At 39.2% G+C, this 23,306-nt stretch overlaps 1 protein-coding gene across 1 annotated transcript in view; it reads left to right on the top strand.

Moving 5' to 3' along the window:
- Nucleotides 1-27: 27 nt before the first annotated feature.
- Nucleotides 28-23,306, top strand: part of hmcn1 (hemicentin 1) — an 86,968-nt gene continuing 63,689 nt past the window's right edge. The window contains exons 1-5 of the mRNA XM_075485760.1: nucleotides 28-553; nucleotides 16,849-16,919; nucleotides 19,269-19,427; nucleotides 19,509-19,631; nucleotides 21,327-21,498. Coding sequence (XP_075341875.1) covers nucleotides 217-553; nucleotides 16,849-16,919; nucleotides 19,269-19,427; nucleotides 19,509-19,631; nucleotides 21,327-21,498 — 862 coding nt within the window. The 5' untranslated portion in view covers nucleotides 28-216. The remainder of the gene's footprint in view (nucleotides 554-16,848; nucleotides 16,920-19,268; nucleotides 19,428-19,508; nucleotides 19,632-21,326; nucleotides 21,499-23,306) is intronic.

The following is a 23,306-nucleotide window of genomic DNA, read 5'->3' as shown; positions in this document are numbered from 1 at the left end:
GCAGAGAGGTGGTCTTTGTATGACAAAGTTGAACAAGGGCTTCTGACTGCAGATCAGAGTAAACAGGCACCGCTACAGCTGCTGGTACCAGAAGTTGAGCTGACAGAGGCTGCAACAAGCTGCAGAAACCAAAGAGGCGCACCGAGGGACTCCTATATTCAACTTTATTTGGCTGATGCTGTGCACTTCATAAACTGCTCTAATGTCTTTGCCTTTATGTCGAAACACACGCTAAGATTCCCACTGACGAGGACAAAATATCCAAGGACCCTGACCGAGAAGACTGTTGGAGCAGAAATGGGCAGCACATTGATGTGGCTGTCGCTTGTGTTGTCAGTGGCGTTTACCGCCGGGCAGGAGACAGGAACCAGAGCCACAAATGAGGACATCCCGGAGGGCGCATCCACACTGGCATTCGTCTTTGATGTGACCGGCTCCATGTACGACGACCTGGTCCAGGTTATCGAGGGTGCGTCCAAGATTCTGGAAACATCCCTGAGCAGACCGAAGAGACCTTTGTACAACTTTGCCCTGGTGCCCTTCCATGACCCAGGTAAAGCCATGAAGTGAAAGTGAAATTCTGTGATCAGTTTCATTCAATTCCTCACTGTGCATGACTTCTTTCATCTGTAAAATATGTGCACTTGTTTTGTCATTTATTAATTGATCTATTTTTGTGGTTTATTCCTTGTTGTCACACAAAAAGCCGACAGAAAGGTGGGAAATGTGATAGTTTGCTCCCAAGCCACCCTCTGAGTGACTAATGTTCCTCACACCTCCTGAGGAGGGACTATGGGGGACTTGGTCTCTGCACACAGATGTTCAGCTTGACAGTCACTATTATTAGCATTCCGCCAGGGTTACTGTGTGGCTCTAGGTTTGCAGTGTAGCTTGATGATTATCATCACCCTTGGATGCTCTCTCTCATTCTGAACAGCGATGCCTGCACAGTATATCATCGGGCCATCGGACTCTTACAAAGTCATGTAAGACTAAACATTTCAAAGCAATGAGTATTCAGTAACCAAGATTTGAAATTGATTCTCTACCTGCAAACTTGCTCATTCAACAAGAGCAAGAGGAGCTTCGTTAGAGAACTCAGAGTGTGTGTGGGTGTGTGTGTGTTGCAGAAACTTTGCTGAAACATCTTGGAATGATCTCTAAATGGCCAACAGAGAGGGAGTGACAGAGACAATAGACAAAGAGAGTTTGAGAGTTGTACTTCATACCTGTCTGACAATTTCTATGTGCAGGACCCTACCAAATGTGCTTCGTTAGTATCAATGTGAGCTCCCCCTAAGTATTCTGTGATCTTTACGTTTAAGATCTTTGTAGTTTAGTCTAAAAATATACCCAGCAGAGGCAGAGACAAACTGTTTTGGGGGTTCAGAAGGAGAAGAAAAGAATGAATAGACAGAGATGATCTGTGTGGTGAAGACACAAATTCCTATTCCAGATGTTTTTTTTCTCTGCTGAGTTTCAGCATGTCACAAATTCTTATGAAGCACATTTCCTTAATCATTGATTCAATCTGCAAGCTCTGGGCCTAGAATAATAATGATATTCAAGAAAGAAATATGCTCAGTTTACACAAGTGTAATAAATGAGGAATTCATTATTGGTGTGTGCCCGGGGGGGGGGGGGGGGGGGGGGTAATCTTAGATCATTAGGAGATGATAGAAGAGCTGTGATGCATTATGTCTCAGGCATCGTAGCAGTAGTGGAGGCATGCTTTCTTTTGAACCTGTAGCTAACTTGAAGACTTCATTTATAGGAACATAACACAGCAACCTACAGCAATAAGAACAGCAATACGATTCTCCTCTTTCAGTGAGTTGCAACCACTCAATTCTGAGCTTCAGTGTCACCTCCTCTTTAAAAACCTCACATCTTTGTGTTTGTCCTTCACCAACAAGTGACGTTCGTTAGCTTCCTAAAATGTTTACGAGGATGTCAGAATGTGTTCTCCAAAACCCCCGGGGAATAGAGGAATGATTAGCACAGCACACTGTTCACAGAGACAGCTGAACATTTTGCCAAATGTTATTCTGACCCTGTCTCTGTCTCACTTTTTTGTCCTTTTCCAACAATATCCCGGATCCTCAGAGAGAGTCGGTTTTGTTTTCATAGGGACTTTTATTAAAGGCTCGTTTCATTTTGACACGGATCCATTTTTCCCCTTTCCTCCTCGCCCAGTGCGATAACGCAGTCCCTCCTGTTTGATTTGGCTCTCTTTAAATCAGAGCTTCCCTCTTTATTTACACTGCAATCTGACACAGTAAACACTAGAGTGTGTGTTTGTCAGTCTGTGTTCCTCTCAGTGTCTGTGTGAAGTAAGAGTGTCAGGAGGATGCCTGGATATTGGGGTCAGGCCTGTGTGGGAAGATCAAGCAGGAAGTCTCCCCCCTTTCCTCCATCCTGCAGGGAGAGAAAGAATGAAAGAAAAAGGATACTTCACAAATTATTTTACTGAGGTATAGGGGCTGTGGATGTAGCATTACAGTCACTCCAGTGAAAAAGTGTCAGTATTGAATTTCTGTTTTTTTTCTTCATACCCTGGTTATTTCTAAGAAGAACTTTCATGTTATCAGGGAATGAGCGGAACGGTAATGTGCGGTTTTAGGCCAAGAAGTCAAAGGTTTATTGCATACAGACTCACTGCACTCATGGTAGATTTATTTGAGAGTTTGAAGCCAAATAAAATTATTTCAAAATGTTTCTATCATTCTCAAGCCAGGGAATGTTGCCTTCATCTCAGGACTGATTTAAACCTGTGCATTCTTCCAGTTAACCTTTAATAAAGAGGCTCTGCAATACTCAAGGATGATATGAAATAAGACAAGTTTGTGTGCATGAGGCAACACATTTGTTTCAGCACTATGATTTTTCTTTGTTTTCTTTTTTCTATGTATATATATCATGGCTCTGCTGACATCCTTACATACACATGCTAGTTCTTGTAAATGCTACCTTGCTGTGAGAGGGTGTGAGTCTTATACGTGCTCGTGTGAGGGTTTAATTGGTAAAGGTTGAGATGGGTCAGATTCTGGCACCTTGGGTCAGCGGGGGACCTAACACACTCACCACAGTCACAAATGTTGGATGTCGTCAGAATGACAAGTGACTGAGGTTTAAGCTCTGTGTCAAGATTTGGATGTTGCATCCAATTAAGAATTTACATTTTCCCTTTGAGAAAGTGCATCTAAGTGCTCCTTTTTAGGTTTTAAGAATGAAAGCACAGGCAAGTTGACATAAACATGTCCAAATAGGGATCAAACTCCTGTTTGAAGTTACCATCCTTACCTGAAGAGGGAGTGGGCAGTGTATAAATTCAAGCCTTATGTTGCTGTTTAGAATAGTTCTTGTTTTAATTGCTGATTTTTGGAGGTTTAGAGGGCATATTCAGCCTTCGGATAGTATTTACACATGGACATTACAACAGTTAGCTCAGTCTCTTGATTTCTGTACATTTATGTATGCAACTGATCTCTAAAGAAGGAAAGGAAGCTTCTGGTGCAAAGCATCTAAGTTTGCGATTTAAGAAATTCTTTGAATTTTAAGTGTTTATATTACTGCTTTGTGTTAACCACTGATTTGTGTGTTATAATCTGGTTTTAGCTGGCGAAAAACTGCGTGAAAAGAAGTCTTGAGACATTTATTCTATGTATTTCCCACTTTTTTTAACTAGAAATCCCAGTTGGTGCTCTCTGGGAATAAATTGAACGATCTGCCAGTCGGACCCTGCGACCAGCTTCAACTGTGTTGTTTCAATTTGGTTTTGAGGAATTCAAACACACTTATTTGCACTAAAGTCAGGAGATGTCACTCCTTGCTTGCTGTATCCTCGTGTTAGGGCACAATTATGGGATATACTGTCAGTCAGTATACATAAAATACACCCCACATTTAAAAGTGAGTTACCGCTTTAACCCGTTAGTCCATAATCTTCAGTCCAGGCGTAATGTTTGGAATGAATGAAGGCGGAATGGAGGGTCAAAGCTGATTCGCTTCTGAGCTGCTATGGTACTTAAAAGCACATACTATCATAGGTACTATGCCACCCTTATGCAGTCACAAGGAGCATATTAGGGTGAGCTTTGGCAACATAAATAGGATACCTTCTTAATAGTGTTATAGTGCAAAGTTATTTTTCCTCAGTTTTCTTTTTTCTACTTTATCTTCTGTAAAAACCCATTATCAAAGCATAAAATGTGAAGAACTTAGAGAAACAGGCCAAACAGAGAAAGTGGGAATACCAAATACACTCATTAGTTGTGTAACTTCAGTTTGCTCACCAGCATCTTTTTTAGAGCTGTTTTATTCAGATCTTTTGTTTGTTTCAGCCATGTGCCGTAAACGCTGGTTTCTCTGAGTCGATGGCCTGCCTAACAAACATTTTCCTGTCTTTAGTTGTCTTTAGTTAAAGGGAGATGGTTGTGGAGTGATGAGAGGGGATGATGGAGTAGTTTCTACCTTCTATGCAAGATCAAAGGCTCTCATCTCAAAGCCCCTCTTTGTTGGTGTTCAGCGTCTTTTCCTACCCGGCCCTTTTTCCCTTTGTTTCCTTCTTTCCAGGGCAATTTTTTTTTTTGTCTGAGCCATCCCGCCTGTGTGAGATTACAAGGAGCCTGCATTTAGCTGGACAGAGTCAATAATGATGCTATTAGGCAGGAATGTCAAAGAGAGAGGTGGAGATTTTGGAAAATTAGAGGAGGGGAGAGGAGCGTGACTACAATGAGTGTCTAATCTGAGTTTTATGTTCTAATAGACGTAACCTGGAGTATTATAATGCCCATTAATTTTTAGGACAGTATACGCAACTTCTAACTTTGCCCAAAGGGCCCTATGTGCAACAGTTTCAGCTCCATTTAGCTTTGTAATTGTTTCTCAGGGTTGTCTTTCATCTTGGAAGGCAGCACATACCTGAAGGCTGATACAGGAACACTTAAATGATTATCCTTGCTGTTCCCTTTAGTAGGACAGCTTTCAGGATTTCAACGTTTCTGCAACATCAAGGCAAAACATATTTAAAAGACATCATTTGTGTTTAGTCAAAAAACATGCACGGTAGATGGCCTTTAGGAGCATTGGCAAGCATATATTTATCTAAAGTAAGTGATCCAGTTCAGAGGCATTTTAAAAATATTTTGATCATTCCACCATGTTAGGTTTGTTTCCCTTCAGGCTTTGTACATGTTTTCCCATCCAACTCTGAACCTCATCTGGAGATCCCGAGGTTTCATTAGCCCTTTTTGGGACCTTCAGGTCTTCGTTGACATCACTGTCTGGGCTCTTGCTCTCTTCCTCTTGACCTTTTTGTCTGGATTTTGTTTGTGTCCGTTGGGTAATTATCTAAGCATGAAGACACAAACCTCTGAGAGAGACCAGTAGTCAAAAAAGTAAGAGAAACAGAGCAGTGATTGCTTCAGTATCATCATGATCAAAGTGTTACCCCGTAAACATTCCAGGTCAGAATCTTTCTTTCTTAAAATTAAAAATTGTTGTGAATCAAATAAGCATATTTCTTCTTTTTTTAAAAAATTTAAATCGCATTATCTGGCACAAACGCACACTTTGCTGCACATTTAAACTTTTTTTTTCTTTTTCTGGGGGATATTTGCCTGACCGATCCCTAACTTTTACCATGTGTCCTCAGTGTAAGCAGCAAGGAACACTCAGTTTAATTCCATTTTCTCAGTGAGAGCTGAGCACCCGAGGCGAGTCAGGTGATTTTGATAACCACTGCCTCTAGCTGCCTCAAGTTGGTGGGCAGCAATTTTTAAAGGCCGTTTGGTGTTTCTGTGGCAGTAATATTGATGTGACTACATAAGTCTTGAGCTGCTGTACACATTCAGGTTTTTCAAATACAGTTATAGACAACATAGTGATGCATTTTTATGCCTTTCCAACAAATGTTTGACTCCCAAACCACTTTCCAAACACACTACCCAAGTGGATAGTTTCCAGCTGTGCACAAACATACACTATGTTCTGACGTAGTTTTTGCTTGTCAGCATTTCTTTCTTTATTACTCATATTAATAAGCAGCTGCCTCAGAACTTTAATGGTTGCACTTAATTGAGGGCCTCCCTAAAATCAGCATTTTAGGATCGATGTCTAGACGTTTCTGTTGAGGAAACGTTTTTTTTTGACAGCCTTTTTATTTTTTACTAGCACAGATTAATTTCCATTGTTTTACATCATACTTTTAGGGCCTTGAGGAACTCTGTTGGAGCACATTAGAGTTGTCCATATAGACCTGACTCCAAAGTTGAACATTCACACAATGTGGTGTGGCATGACCTCATGCTGGCTGGGACTTCACTGTGTAAGCTGTTCTTGTACATTTAAGTATAAACATATGTCCGGTTTAAGCAGCGTGGCCACCGAGTGCAAAGTGACATAAGAGTGATTTGCATCCTTCAGCCAAAACTGAGAAAGGACAGATTTCTTTGGTTATTCTGTTTCTATCACATGTATTTTCTACTACATGTTAAGTATTAGGAAGTCTGTGCAGAATTCAGGATTTAAACTCATCTGCAGTGGCAATCTGATTGGCAGTCTGGTTTTTCTTTCTTTTTGTTTTTACATTTCTTTGGGACGTGTAAATAGGACATTGTTCACTAACGCAGCAACTTTCTAAGGTGATGATATATCAGTTTTCCGTTTGTAGCATTGTATTCCACCTCAAAGTAATGAAAAATAAACTATGTGTGTTCAACCAGATTTCATTTCCTGAAAAAAAACCAGACAACATTTTTACAAAAATAAACAAGCTGCTACCGTGGAAAGCCACCTTTAAGAATATTAAAGTAGGAGTTGATAATTTGAAATTTCAACAGCTGTGTTGCTTTGTTGTCTCACTACTGTATTGTTTCGTTGTAAGTTTATATTATTTCCTTTTTAGGGTCTAATTCTTATTCCTACTTCATTGTTTTTGGCCCTTTTCCCTTCAGAGAAACATGCCGTTTTGTGCTGAAGCATTTCCTGAAAAGCAGCACAACTGGTGCCACATTCATGTGAAATAAGAGATCTAATGCACTTAAAACAACTCACATTTGATTGACACAGCAGTTTGAGAGGGGTTTATTTCTGGCATATGTTTGAACCAGACAAGTGTTTAGGGGAGGTTGTTAAAGCTGAAGGTCAAATCAAATCAAATCAAATTTATTTATATAGCACATTTCATGTACAAACAGTTCAAAGTGCTTTACATAAAATAAAAGCATTGCAGCAGGGAGTGCAAGAAGCATTAAAAATACATAAAAGAATATAAAAAGAAACAAATAAAATCATTTAAATGAATTTAAGAACAGGCAACAGTCTAGATAAGTTAAAAGATATTTCATGCATAGACACATGAGAACAGGTTGTCAGTGCCCTCTGTGCCCTGCATCTACAGGGTATGTGTTGGGGGAAGTCATGCATCTGTCTTAGACCAATGCCTTACAGACATTTCTTATGTCATGGCACAATTTCTACATTTCGGGTTTTGAAGCTTACACTCATGGACATGAATGTCATGGCAGCATCGGACTTTTTAAAACTGTTTTTTGGTGGAGAGTTTGATGAACAAATTTAAATCTATTATGGGTTGTTTAAAGTCAACATGAGGTAAAATTTCTGTTGATAATAATACATACTTACACCTAAATTATTAATTCAATTTCTTTCAATTTCTTTAAACTGTCTCCTGCCAAAGCTAAAGCCTTTTCACATCTTGTCAGTGATTGTGACTGACTGCAGCTGTTTGCTTCTCTTTGGCAACTTTAAAAGGGTTTGCTTAACACCGCTCATTGCATTGAACAAGAATATGTACTATGGGGAAGTCCAAAGACCTCTGAGCAGATGTGAGAAAAATGATCACAGACTTAGACAGATTGGGAGTTTTTCTTGGAGCCATTTCTGCAACCACAATACTGCAGATTCCAAGATCATTGGTTCAAACGATTGCAGTTGAAAAATGGTTGGGAGTTGTGGCCAAACTGTCACTCTCGGCTCTGAGAAAATTGGTTTATGTGGAAGAAACAACACAGGAACCGCTGAGGCACAGGTCTGAACTGGAAACTGCTGGAACATCAGTGTCACTGTCTATTGTTCGGCAACTTTAGTGTCACTATAAAGGGAGAGGACCTAATCCAAGAAAAAATCCCCTCTCCGAAAATGGACACCTTCACACTAAACTGTTCACCACATGGACCACAAAAAAGTCTTCTGGAAGGAAGTTTGATTCTGTACCTGACTGATAACAAACACAGGCATCTCTTATGTTTAAAATTACATTTATCTTACACACGTTGGCGCTTGTATTTAAATACAACATGTTGGAAATCACTACCTCAAACATCTGAATATATCAGAGACTTTACTTGAATCCATGGAGTATGCATCTGTGTGTGATAGATAGTGCTTTGCCTTATGTTTCTCCAACTGCTTCACTTTGCACAATAAGAATCTCGTTCGCAAAATGAGAGGGGAATTCTGAACAACAAACACCACCCAGCCATTACTGAGCAGACTTTGATTTCACTATAAATCATAAAATACCAGGTCAAAAGCTATGCAGTTTTGTGATTCTAAGACTGAGATAGTTGCCTCGTATCTCCAAGATTTCTACTTCACTTAAAAAAATGTTGATGATACATCATTTAAAAGTCCATGTTCAATTGCAAAAACATAGTGAATTAATGTTGAAATTATATAAAGGCAACATTCAGATGCATTGGAGGTGGTTTTGTAAATAATGTGGTTTTAGTTATTAGTCAATGTTATTACAATTCGAAAGAAAAATTCTGGTGACACCTACTGTTTTTGTTTTGAAAATCTTTGAATATTTCTCCCATCAACTAGATTCATCACAGCTTGATGCAGATTCTCCACTATCAGTCAATACTGAGAGAAACTGTAAAGTATTTAGCCATATGGTACAGAGAAGCAGTTAAGAACAGTGATAGGAACCCCTTGTGTGTCAGTGGATGTTTGGCTTAATATTACTTCTAAGAGTTCATGCTTGAAATTCAACCTTTGAAATGTTGTTTCTACACACAAACTCAGTAGGGAAAATGAAAATTTCAGCTTATCTAGAACACTCCTTTAATGGCTACAAAAAGATATATTCAAATATAGTTTGAGTTTTAAATCACCATAAGGATAAAAGATCTGTACAGCTTTTTTTGTAAGAAAATCAGCAGAATATAGAGAGACTGTAAAACTAATAGTGGAAATCTGTTATGTAAAACATCTGGTTTTAAAAAGTGTTGTGGCATCGCTACTTTGAATATACTCCGGGTTGTGTTTCACCAATAAGCTAAAACTAAAATAAACAAAAATTCATTTTTTTCTCTTAATAATGTAAACAAATGTGCTCCAGATGGGTTTGTGTTGTTTACACTGTCCATACCATATCCAAAGCACAAAGTACAAGAGCACAATTGATGACCTGTAAAGGTCAAACATAAATCTTGGGGCCAGACAGGGTCAAACAGGGCCTGAGGAAATTGTACCTCAACTTTTTTTGTTTCATGTAACCTTGAATCCTTTAAAGATGCACAAACAATACATCTAATCTTTTTCAAAATCACCCAAGCTAGTCTTAAAGCACACAATACATTTAACAAAGACAGTTTCAGTACATATCTTTGTGTAGAGTGTATACGTTAATCTTTTCTTTTCACAGTGCAAACTGTGTACATAAACCCTTGAAAGCGTGAGTTTCATGACCAAGCATGGAAAATCCAGCTAGATTTACCAAATGGTTTGTTGAACGGAACCATCTGGGAAGCTGTCATTGGAAACTGTTTTGTAAAATGTACAGGACAGAGTTCAGCTCCTTGATTAGTGTTGCACTTTATCATAAGATTACTTCAACTAGTTAGATCAACAAACCACAACTGATTCAGTTTTGAATCCAGCCAAGAAAAAAAAAAAAAAAAAACATTTCATTTTTATTCTTTGCTCTTATTCCAGTGAAGAAAAACTCTTCAGTATAGACATAATGCCAGTGTTGACTCTCATCCCTCATAAAATGTGCCAATAGATGTCAGTTTAGGATGCTGATTGTCCTTAATGGTAAGTAGACTACCCTAGCCTTTGAAATGGATGGGTGGTTGTGATCATATAAGAATCCAGCCTCCATGATACATTATAAATCTTTGGGAACTCTTCTCTTGTTGCATGTAGATATTAAGAACATTTATTAATACCTTCTTCATGACAAGAAGTTATTGACAGTTTTTGACAATGCTGCTGCCTCATTTTGAGCAATAAATTATTTACATAGTTTTTTTTTCTATTTTCCTTCTTAATTCTATTGTGATCCTCTCCTGTGTCTGGTGTTCGGACAGTGTAGGCTTTCGAGAGAGAGAGAAATCACATTAAACTGTCATTTTGCTAGTGGTTCAAATTAGAACCCAAAATGTGCAATGAAAAATAAATAAACCAACAAATGCCACATGTAGGAGGTGGCGAGGAAAGAGGACCCAGTCTCAGACACAGATAGAAAACTAGATGCAGACTAAATTTAGACTGATTTATTAAAACTAAACAGACAGCGTGCACAAACTGGAACACTATGAAAAACTAAACCTAAAAAAAACAAAACCCAGGATCTGACAAAACCACCTAGGAACAAGAACAAACTGGGGGAACAAATCCAAGTTGTTGAAGCAGCAAAGACAACTCAGAAGGACAACCTGAAGAGACAAGAGGATCTGACAAAGAGTGACTGAAACCAGGAGTTTAAATACAGAGGAGGGTGATTGGTGAGTGAAGACAGCTGAGGGAAATAACACAGGTGAAGGGAATGGAGCTGATGACCGGAGTGGAGAGAGACTAAGGAAGTGAGGAAGTGAACAGGAATGAGACAAGACAGAAAAAACACAAAAAGATTACTTTTGGATGAAGCTTATGCAGAGTACCATGTGATTATCGGACAGATCTCAGACCAGCAGAAATGAACCACATTAACAGGGCAAATAGATCGGAGATTGTTAAAAGTACAAATGGAGCAGGTTTCATTCGCAATTTCATTTCAAAGAAGATTGGGCCAAAGCCAACCAAAATGCTTGGGAGTTAAACTTTAAATATTTCTAGCTGTGCTTTAGTTAAACAGCATTGGTAAAATTTGCAGTTTGAATACAAATGGTGGGTCATGGCCAGCAAAGTAGCTGAGCTCGAGACATGTTGTGAGGATGCTTGTACGGGAGGGAGAGAGTCAATCGGGCAATGACAAACTGTGGCAGCGGTTCATGGTGAAAGTTTGTAAAACGGCCTAATAAAATATTATCAGGGTGTTGATGATGATCCTCAACTTTTTATCACTGTGGCACTGCACGAAATCTTTCCACCGAGCTTTGGCTTCTTTAAGTAGGTGCACGGCACTCTGACCTCCACAGTTAGGGACTCGCTCGTCAACAAATGATTCCTTGTCATGTAACTCAAGCAGGTGCATATGCAGCCTTAAAAATATGTTTAGCAGCTCAATTCCACAATTTAGTACAACTTAGTTTTTAGTATTACGATGTGCGTTGCTCATACTTTTGTACGAGCTTGGTTAGTTTAACTGTAATTTCCTCTGTCTTGGAGGCAAATCAAAGCAGCCAAAGAAAGATGCAGCTACATCTGCTATTGTGGCTACTTACAGCACCACTTCTTGTGTCACTTATGGACGAATGTGCCACTTCATACTCATAAACACACAGTAGATTTTCCTTTGCTGAAAGGGTCTTTTGTTGCATGGATGTCCACACTACAGAACTACAAATCCCATCAAATTACAATCATAGATTTGCATAGACTTTATAAAGATTTCTGCCACGTTGCATCTTCCTGTGTCTTGTTTCCGGCAACAGTTATGCAGTTAGTTGTATGACTTTGGGAAAGCTCAGAACTGTTATCTGTCTCTGGAACCCGTTCACCATCAGACTGTGCATCTGGATTACATGCCCATGCGTGGCGTGAGAGTTGGTTGTGTCCCGGGCAGTTTGGGATAATTTAAACTTATGAGCGCCACTAATAGAGATTGTGTGGTTTTATGGCCCATTGTCTTAAAGCACACTCAATGCTGTCAAGTAAAGTGACATATGAGGGGCAGGGCTGCAAACAGCCTAAGTCTAAGCCTGGTGGTCTCTTTCTCTGTTTGTTGTGGTGAGAAGTTTCCATCGCAAATTCAGTTTGTGCTGGTTTGAAAGAAAGCATGCTGACAGCTCAGTTGCTTTGGGTTAAACATCAGTCATTACTTGGGTGCTAGTGAAGTCATGCATTGTAAGAAGAGGTGCAGTTTAAAAGAGCAATGGCAAGTAAAAAAAAGTGTGAAAAGACAAGAAGTATAAGAGAGTGATATCGTACAGAATTTGCTGAAAAAACAATGCTGCAATTGTGACTCTGTTGCAAAGAAGACATGATTGTGTAACATGACTGTAAACACCAGACATAATATACTTCCATACTTAATTTGAAATAAATGGAGATTATTATCCCATCAGGAGGACCAACCACTTCCTCTTCACAACACTCTCCCATTTGAAATAGACAATACTCAATGCACTTAGTAAGAATCTTGGATTTGTATTTCACAATTTCCTGTTAGGAGAGACGTTCTGGGCTGATTTTAACAGTGTTTAGTTGTATATTTCATTTCTCTTTTTATTTACTTTTTATTTACAGACTGTGCTAAATCTATCAAAAAAGGAATAAAGAAAAGTTTATATTTCATTAATTTATTAAAAATGAGCAGTTCAAACTATAAAAAATGAAGACAGAATGCTACCAATTCAATATTGTAGCTCTTTTTTGAAGGTGCTTATGTTTTTGTTAGTTTTGTTGCCTGTTCCCAAGAGAAACCTAACATATGTGCGCAGTCTATTAATGGTGATTGCAGCACATACTGGGGTAATTGTAGAGCACTATGCTGTTGACCTTTTATCTACACTGTTTGTGTGTGCTTGTGTTTGCATTTTTTTTTTCACCTAAATGCCTAGACTACCTTATGTGTCTGCCAACTTATTTGCTCCTATTTACGTATGTGTTTATTGCTGAACGATTTTGACACAGAAACACAATAATTGCACCATGTGCTGTTGCACATGTGTTTTCTTAGTTGGGCTGATTATGTGAATTATACCCCAAAGCTGACTTTCAAGATGACAGCCACTCTCATTCTGCCAGATTTGAGCCTGAGTCAGCAGACTGACAGAAACTGTGTATGTTTACTGCTGTTAAGTGCTGTAACAGCTACATGTTGTGCAACTTGTTGGATTTTGTGGTGCTGGAAAAGCCATTAAATCTCCTTTTCATGACCATTATTTAAGTGAAAAACTTCTGCTCTTATGGTCTGTTACAGAGGCTCATTATTTGATTAAGAAATGAGGCATATTGGGAACACTTTGCTAACAGAAATCTTAACCCGCCTGGAAACAGAAAAAAAAAACAATCTCGTTTGACTGTGTTGTTGTTGGTATTTATGAACAGAAAGGGCTCTTCAGGTCAGTGTTGCTTTATATTGTCACATCAGCTTCTTGTTTCTGGACCCCTGGGATTTGACTTTAAAAAGACTGAATAAAGTCAATGTGCAGGAGCCGGTTGCAGAAAGCACTGCCTTTTCTCAAGCTTGTTGCACAAACTCCATTAACAGGCATTTCTCATGGTGAAAGGGATTTCACAAACGTAGAATTTCATGTTTCAGGACGATGCCTCATCCCCCACAAAAACCCCTCTTAGGTTAAGAAAACTCCCACAAAGTGTGGGATAAGATTAGACTATAAAAAACATATTTTTTTTTTACCTCGACATAGGGATCAAGGAGCTGTTTGTTTGGCTTCAAGTAAAGTCTCTTCCTTGGAATTGGCTGGTGAGATTCTGCTGCTCTACTGCAACAACCATTGGTTTTCTGAGGTTGTATATTAGTCCTCTTAGATGTGTGCTCAGGATGGAAAAGAAAGAAATTTTGGGCTCCAGTTATAATTGATGCCACTGCTGTTTAACACCCTCCTTTGTCTTGGAGTAAGTGAGCCCATGGGATTTAAAAGGCATAAAACTTTCCCAAACTATCATCACATCAGGGTCATAACTTTGGAGAAATCTAAGTAGTAAATTTATGACAATGTTTCTGTCAATTGTCTGTCATGTAGCAGCTTGTGGAACTCTTATTTATTGCTGCCAAAACTTTAGAATTTATTTGGTCTGGGGACACAAAGGGGTGTGAACTTCCCATGCATTGGCCCTGGAATTCCTTGCTGCTGATGTTGTGTCCAGTGCTCAGTAAATGCTCCAAATGATTCACAGCAAATTACTTCAAGCCTGAATGTCAGGGAAGGTGAAAACTGAGTGTGCCATTGGACAGTTGCCCATCTCATTATATTTTCTATGAGCTTTAAAACCTGCATGTGATTTATAGATGCACGCTTTAAGAGCAGGCTTTACAGATAAATGCTGCAAAATTTGTGCATGAAGGCTGAAGTCATTGATTGAGATTGTTTACCAACAGTTCTCTTGTGTCAACAAAGCGCTCCCCTTACAAATTGAGAAAACAGGATGCAGGGCCGATCCTAATTTTGTTCAGATTGTGGTAGACATTTTCTTTCTTTCGTTGCTTCTTTTGCCAAACGTTCTTTCACGCTGAGTTCATTCACCTGAGCTTTCTCACAGCCCTCGTCACTGAGTAAGCTTTGAAACACTTGCCCCTTAAATATATGTGTTGTCACAAGATTATCATTCCTCATCTGGTCATAGTTTATTCACATATTACAAATATTATTTACAGATATCTTACAGCTGAGGTCCTTTGTCTGACTCTGGCAGGTGTGGAGAGGTGCAGAAAGACGTCATTTTTCGCTATTTGACTGGGGTGCTGTTGTTGGTAAAGCACACACATCACTCTTAAGACCCCACAATGCAGAAAAAACGCACATTTAAAGAAAAGAAAAAAGGTAATGACACACAGCAGTGTCTTATTGAGTCAGAGATTATAATTTATTACACCAGTGGAGTTAAAAGAGATTTATTTCATCTTATGCTGTTTAGAGGTCATGAGTATTAGCTATGGTTTTCCACATGCTGGTACAGAAGAGGGTGGCTGTGGTTAGGAGCACCATGGCCAAAACAGTCTACAGAATCCTAACAACAGCCATGGGAACTTCTCCCTGAAGGGAAAGGGATGTCAGCTTTTCCATCTCGGAAAAGTTTGGCTCCAAATCCATGTTCCGTTCAGAGCAGCCATGCACATTTCCATGTTGGTTTTAAAAAGCGATCGCCACAAAGGTTCCTTTGCTCCACATTGAGGATTTAAAACGATGCCAAAGTCTGGATCATTTGGAAAAAGACTTTGTTTCTTTGCATATGTTATTGAAACTGAAAGTGCTTGTAAAGTATTTTTTAATGAAGAAGTATAACATGACATGAGCTGTGATTCTGTGATTTTGCCCTTTATGTTGCCATCATGTAACCACACAAGTTCAACTTTGAAAAAATGTTTACTGGCTAAAAGAGGCATATAAAGGTCTCCCCAGTATGAAGTTACAACACTCCAGTAAACAGCAAAATTTCTTATTTAGACCTGGTCTTTAGACTGAATTGAGGACTGTAAGTTCAAACTGTCCCTTTTTTCAACAGTCAGAGATCCTTTGTAATTGATCTCTCTCAACAAGGGTACCCTTGTTTTCCAGTTTGCTTGCGTGTGCAGAACTGCACAGTGTGTGTGAGTGTGTATGCAGGTTTTTGTTGAAGACCCTCATCAATCTCATTCCTCAGCACAGCTGTCGTGGCTGAAAGTCATCCAATTTGACTCAATAGGGATTTAGCAGCTCTTTAACAAATAGTGAAAAGTCAGCTGAGAAACAGAAATGACTACCAACAGTGGAATATTCAAAGCACACATTCACTGTTGTCACTATATGGTGATGCTTCACTTTTACTATACAGTATATTTGGGCCAAATCCCAAATATATGTGGACGAATATCTCGGCTGATCATATTCTTGTTTCTAACCTTTCAAGGTTTGCAAGCATTTGATGAGTTTTTGTGCTTTTATGCCTTAAAGTTCATATCTGGATTTTGGATGGTTGGTTAGACAAGACATTTGAATGCACTATCTTGCACTGGGAGAGTTGTGACAGGGATTTTTCACAAATTTCTTCTATTCTATATTCAGAGCAACCAATTGATTGTTTGAAAATGAAACAATCACCAGGCCAATAGGCAATGAAAATAGTCATGAGTCATTTATTTGACATCTACATGATACTGATCTAAACTTTAAGTATGATGTTTCCATACTTTTAGGCTCTTATGCCATATTTACTTACCTGTTCACTGTATTTTTGGGTTTCTTCTAATTGTTTAAAAAGGTCACAGTGGGACCAGAATGATAGTGATATACAGTATGTCCATTGTGTTACACAGGACCGCTTTAAACATTGTGGATAAAGATTGCTATCCATCCTTTACTAAGAGTAATGTATGGTGTATACTACAATTTTGATCATTTCATATACTTCTTGATATATTTTTTGCCAGAAGGTGTAGTCAGTATTAATCTAATCTGTCTTTTAAATATTTCAAAAATTTCATTGTGATCCTCCTTTATCATTCCTATTATCGGTATGTATCTTCCTCACATTCTCCTCCGTCCCTTTACTTTGTTGATTAGATACATCTTATTTCCTGAGGTTCTTCCTCACTGCAGTTCATACTTTGACATTTTAATCTGGACGTCTGTTTGCATTTGCCAAAACTAATATTTGGCTCAGGAGCAGAATTTAGGAAATAGAAATGCTTTCAGTTATTCATGCGATAAAGAATTGAGCCCTCGGCTCTATTAATCACACAGCTTCTTTTGTGTTGTTTCTTTGCAGAGATTGGACCCGTAACAATCACAACAGACCCAAAGAAGTTCCAGAATGAGCTGAGAGAGTTGTACGTTCAGGTGGGTTCAGAGATCACATTCATCAAAGTAAGGAAGCTGCAGCGCTAGCCGCATGCTCAGATCATCTGGCCTGAATAAAAGCAGCAGACTCTGGTCATACCAAAAGTCTGGGTAGGAACATCTGTGAGCTGCTGCAGAACTTGTACGAGTCATTCTAAACAGGATCCTCAAAGAAGTCTCAAATTAAAATCTAGTATATAAAGGATCCGTTATTAAAGACTCTGGTCACATGTTAACACTTACCTTCTTTTCCTGAACTAATACAAAAATTGCATTAAAAAATCCAACAGCTAGACGGATAAACAGAATACCATCAGGTCCACACTTTTTGTGATTTCTTGGAGAGAAGAAGGCTGTGCAGGAGTTTTATTGTGTAGGAGTTATGCAAAGAAGAAAAGTTAGAAACCGAATATGTTCAGTAGCAGTAAGATGGATAAAGGTAACATTCAAAGATTCTGTGAAGAAAGACTTTGGAAAGTGCCCGTGCGTCTTTGGCATGTCCTGTTGCCAGTCTGGTGTATGAGCAATGTTATTAATAGTAATCACAGAAAAAATCCAGTTTCCTCTCACTTGCTGCTTCATTCCCTTGTCTGTTTTTCCTCCTCTCACCTCTTCACCGGCACAACTGATGAGATTTTGGCCAGAGAACATGGAAAATATACTCTTTGGAATTGCCATTTTTTTAAGATTGGAAATCTTCTGTCAAGCAGGGAGAGGAATTAAGGCAGCTCTTGATATCTGTAGGCTGGCTCAGCGTTGGGAGCATTAAGTGAATTTGGGAGGTTGATGTTTGGCCAGAGGGGATATTTTGGGGTTCAGGCAAGACAGAGGAGTCTTGTCTCGCACCTACCAACCTGGCCCCCAACCTGAAATCATGGGTCACTCCATTCCAGATGTTACCCTTGGGGGTGATGCATACTAGCGAGCTACTGAACCTGTTAGACAGATGGACATGTGTCTGTTAGAAATGCCAGAGAATATTTGTCTTTGACCCGATCAACAGGACAGTGACACACAAAGTGGTTGAGTAGAAAGCAAGTTTTAATGTTGACATGTTGAATTTCCACTAGTTTTTTTGGCTTAATATCTTTCAAGGCCACATATTCTTTATTTGTAAATAAAGGGATGTATTTCCACCACTCAGGTGTGATGTTGATGCTGTGATTTGTTCTTTGATATTCTAGCATTGAGCACTTTTCACTGGTGCTGAAATCTTTCAAATGCCATTTGATTTGATGTGAAGGGGAATCAGTATGGGAAGTTAAACCAGACAAAAACACGATGAGAGAAGTTTGTTGAAGTTTTTGTGGGTTGTGGAAAAGCTACCATGAAACATTTTAAGAGCTTCATTCTAAATATGATATCATAGCTTTTAACAAACAATTACATTTCTTTCTCCAGTTGCAGATTGCTTTTTGACAAGCTGATGATTACTTCAATTGCAAAACTAATGTGTTATTTTGCCAAACTTGCTAGAAATGCAGTGCATCTTTTTGTTTAAATGGGACAAAAGGATGCTCATTAGAAACCCACATGATGGCAGTTTTATTATGCTGCTTTGCTGCTTTGGTGCCTGAGGTATTGGATTTATCAAAGGAATGATACAATAAGAAGTTTTACAAAGCATTTTAGATGTAAATGTATAACCCAATGTCAGAAAAATTAGAATTGAGGTAAACGACGTCCAGCACAGAATCAGAAGCACAAAAGAATGATTAAAAAGGAAAAGATGGATGGATTTAATTGAACATCTTTGTAGACGGTTGAAATCTGTGATTGCAAAAAGTTCTGCAAACCTTTTGGAAGAGTGGCAGAAGCTGTCAGAAAACAGGTGCAAGAAGCTTCTGGGTAGGGACAAGAAATCTTTAGAGCCTGTAATTGTTTCCAAACTATCTGCAATCAAATATTAGCGAGGGGTGTTAAAATGTGTGTGTCAAAATATTCAGAGTTGATAAATATTTAATCTATTTCTAAAGATTTTCTGAATGATCTATTCAAAATTCAGGGGAGTTAATGTGAGTGACCAGCACAGAATATTAACTAGACACCGACATTTTGTTGAGTTTATCACTGATGGTCATAGCACTCCATCGTGTATGCATATAGGACAGACAAAAGGCCATATTAGGGTGTTATATTCTGGTACACCCCATTTAACTATGATAATTTACACAACATTGTGCATTTTATAAAGATAGAATTGATGATGTATTTGGTCACTGACTTTAAGACGAACGAACCTGCACAAATAAGTTTATATAGTCTTTTTGTTTGACAAATGAACAAACTCACACATGTACATATGCACATGAGCATTACTGGCTGATTATATTTTTTCCTCTCTTATAGGGAGGTGGCGACTGTCCAGAGATGAGCATTGGTGCCATTAAGATTGCTTTGGAGATCTCCTTGCCGGGGTCCTACATTTACGTTTTTACAGATGCCCGCTCTAAAGATTACAAGCTGACCCACGATGTCCTGCAGCTTATTCAACAAAAACAGTCACAGGTCTGGAAAAAACACTACGTAATCTTTATTGTTTTCAAGTTCTGGATCACAGAGACCACATTCCCATTCCTGTTTCTGCAGGTGGTGTTTGTGTTAACAGGAGACTGTGATGATAGGACCCACATTGGTTACAAGGTATATGAGGAGATTGCCTCTACAAGCTCTGGCCAAGTCTTCCATCTAGACAAGAAACAGGTCAATGAGGTAAGAGCGTAATATACATATGTTACTGCACATCCTTTTTAGTTAGATTTTTTTCCAACTTTTAAAGATTCAGAGTCAGGGGTGGTCGGTGGTAGCCTGGCTCTCACGCAGACCCTTCGTGCTTCGTGCATCTTCGTTACACTTCGTGAGCTTGCACGAGGGTCTGGGCTCGCCTTGTTGAGCCCAAAGTCTTCGGTTACCCCATAAACGGGCCCGCCTCTATGCCTAGATCCAATCACAATCGTGGGGCGGGGTGTTAACAGATTAGCTGCTGCTAGCTCCTGCTTTGCTCGCTGCTGTTGTGTTTTGTTTATTTTCCACCACAGACCGAGAGACTGGTCGCGCTCCAACGCGTCACGTCCGCTTTCGATATGATTGGTCGAAGTAGTACGTGACACACACATTGAATTCTCCAATCAGGTTCGAGAGGTTTTTGAATACAACCCCCGCCTACTCACAGCAGAGAACAGCTAGGCAACCGACAAAATTCCAGATGGATGAGAAACATCCATCTGCGTGAGAACCCGGTTAGATCGGTGGCATAGTGGGTTAAGCAGCCACCCCATGTACAGAGGCTATAGTCCTCGCTGCAGCTGGCCCCGGTTCGAGTCCTGCTCCGAGCTGCCCTTTGCTGCATGTCTTCCCCCTCTCTCTGCTTCCTGTCTCCTATCATTAAAGGCATAAAAAAGCCCCCAAAAAATATATTAAAAAAAAAAAGATTCAGTGTCAGAAGACACCTGACTTCAAAAGACATTATTTAGTCATAGTAATCAAATCCTTTGAAAATGGCTTCTTTTAAGCTGTGGAAATTGCTAAGACTTTTGCTGTACCACGTTCAAATCTGGGCTCCAGATCGTATGTGCAGAAAGCATTTCATTGATTGATTCATACTATCATTCTTTTTAACCCATCCAAGAAATGTAAATCAACAGTCTTGGACAGTCAAACGAACCAAAGGCTCAAGTTTGAACGTTCTGATGTTTTATTACTCAAAGATAAGATTCCTTGCAAAGGAAGTAAGGCATCTATTTCTTAAACACTTTCTGCTAAGACTGCACAAGAGCCCTCTGCTCCATGCAGTAATACAATTCTCTCTCTTGCCTCATGAGTATAATCTTTTCATGAAAAACACTCAAGATTAAATGCATTTGCTCCCTGTTGACAGTTTTTGCCAGCAGAACAGACTTAACAGGAAGCAAAAAAGCAAATGTGAAACCAAGTTTTGTATCAAATATTTTGACCAACTATTTTTATAGTTCTTTTTCCTGAAAATGTTTTTAGATTAATGCCCTTTGAAATGTTATTCATAATTTCTAAAGTCACAAATGCTCGCTAGTTCACATATCCTGGTTTGAGTAGCATCTGAGTTTTGCACAGTAGTTTTTGGGTTCCCCATGGGTACAGGGAGGAAATTGGGGGTAGCACATGTGGAGAATGTTTGAAACCTACTCATGAAAGCTTTCACGTGTTTGAGTTTGACCTTGTATGCAGTTTGGGAAGAACACATATCTGTGTCATAGATTGCATGATATTAAAATGTGATTTTCTCATGAAAGACTGAAAACATTATCTCTTTTACAACTTACTTTGTTGATCATTTTGATTACAGATTTAAATTGTTTTGTTCATTTCACCCCATACAAACTATTATGAAATGATGTGCATTGTTCACATTTTCCTCCCATTGCTTGACAGGTTCTTAAATGGGTGGAAGAGGCGGTGCAGTCCTCGAAGGTCCACCTGCTGTCCACTGATCATTTCAGTCAGGTCAGCAACACTTGGCAGATGCCCTTTGACCCCAGCCTTAAGGAAGTCACCGTGGCGCTCAGTGGACCAGCACCTGACATCGAGATAAAAAACCCCCAGGGTATGAATAATGCTACCATATATCAACAGTAATGTCAGTTAGATTCCTTTTTAGATTTAGTTTTAGTGTTTATATGGCATATATGCTTAAAATATCACAAAATGTCTATTTCTAATATGTATCAAAAAAATACATCAAATCTGTAATTTGATTTCTTAGATTTTTTTATAAACATAAGATTAGACCCCTAATTTTTAGAGTAGATCCATTTTCACACCCAAATTTTTGATCATGGATTTCTCATATAGGGCCAGAGAGGATGCAGAGGGTCCTGCTGGTGCCGTTAGGTCTAAACAATATGACTTCAATCTTGCTCTCATTAGATTGAAAAAATGTAGCGCCATCCATCTCCTGATGTCAATAAGGCAGTCGAGGAGAGGCTGGACAGAGCAGGCACCAAAGTGCTTAATTGGGAAATAAACTTGACAGTCGTCTGCATAAAGATGAAAGGAAACTCTGTTTCCACTAAATAGCAGCAGGTAGAAAGAGAATAGAAGAGGTCCAAATATGGAACCCTGTGGTACCCCCCTGGGGGAGGGCAGCAGAGGTGGTGGTAAAGTCATCAATGCTAACACAAAATCTTCTGTCCAAGAGGTAGAACCTAAAACTATTGGAGAGCTGAGCCTGTGATGCCTACCCACTGCTCCGCCTGGAGATGAGAATCTCATGGTCTACAGTGTCAAAGTCAGCTGTTTGGTCCAAAAGCATGAGTAGAACACAGTCTCCAGAATCTGTTGCTAAAAGAATATAAATATATATAAAAAAAAAACCTTAACAGAGTGAGTTTTAAATCCATAAGGGAACACCTCCAGAATAGCTTGTTCATCCAGAAAGGACTTAAAGTGATACTCCGGAGTGGATTCAACCTGGGGTCATTTGAACCGTGACATCCAGCCAAGTAACCCACCTGCAGTTTTTTCGATATTGGCTGAACAACAGCTGAGTTACTGAGTTATCCCGAATAGCTTTGTACAAGGGTTAATGGATCCTGGCAGTATCTCCAAAATTACCACACTAAAATCACATGCCATGACACCAAACTTCTACAGTAGTACAAATATGGTCTGTACTCACAAAACGATGCATTTGGAAGTTTGAAAATAGTCCAGGAGTTTATTATTATCAACACAAGCCTAATAGCTTTTCTGCTGCTAAAGCTGCGTCGACGTCACTTCTGGGAGCTGGGAGCTTCAAAGTAAGATGAGGGTTGATCTACTACTGTAGACAACAAAGTATATGCTATATTCTACATGTTTTTTTTTATGAATTTTTATGTTGTAGAGTTGTGAAATTATTTTATCAATGGAGAAATTGAGCAGCCTTGCTTAGTTGTCTACAGTAGTAGATCAACCCTCATCTTACTTTGGAGCTCCCAGCTCCCAGAAGTGACGTCGACGCAGCTTTAGCAGCAGAAAAGCTATCAGGCTTGTGTTGATAATAATAAACTCCTGGACTATTTTCAAACTTCCAAATGCATCGTTTTGTGAGTACAGACCATATTTGTACTACTGTAGAAGTTTGGTGTCATAGCATGTGATTTTAGTGTGGTAATTTTGGAGATAGTGCCAGGATCCATTAACCCTTGTACGAAGCTATTCGGGATAACTCAGTAACTCAGCTGATGTTCAGCCAATATCGAAAAAACTTCGGGTGGGCTACTTGGCTGGATATCACGGTTCAAATGACCCCAGGTTGAATCTACTCCGGAGTATCGCTTTAAGTTGGATGTAGACGATTTTTTTTCCAGGAGTTTAGACAAAAAAGGTAGCTTGGAAACGGACCTAAAGTCCTTACAAAACAGACAGACC

This window comes from Odontesthes bonariensis, chromosome 15 (genome assembly GCF_027942865.1).
Source record: "Odontesthes bonariensis isolate fOdoBon6 chromosome 15, fOdoBon6.hap1, whole genome shotgun sequence".
NCBI classification, from domain to species: domain Eukaryota; kingdom Metazoa; phylum Chordata; class Actinopteri; order Atheriniformes; family Atherinopsidae; genus Odontesthes; species Odontesthes bonariensis.
Note: the sequence above shows the minus strand (reverse complement) of the source record. Positions and strands in the feature narration are given on the sequence as shown.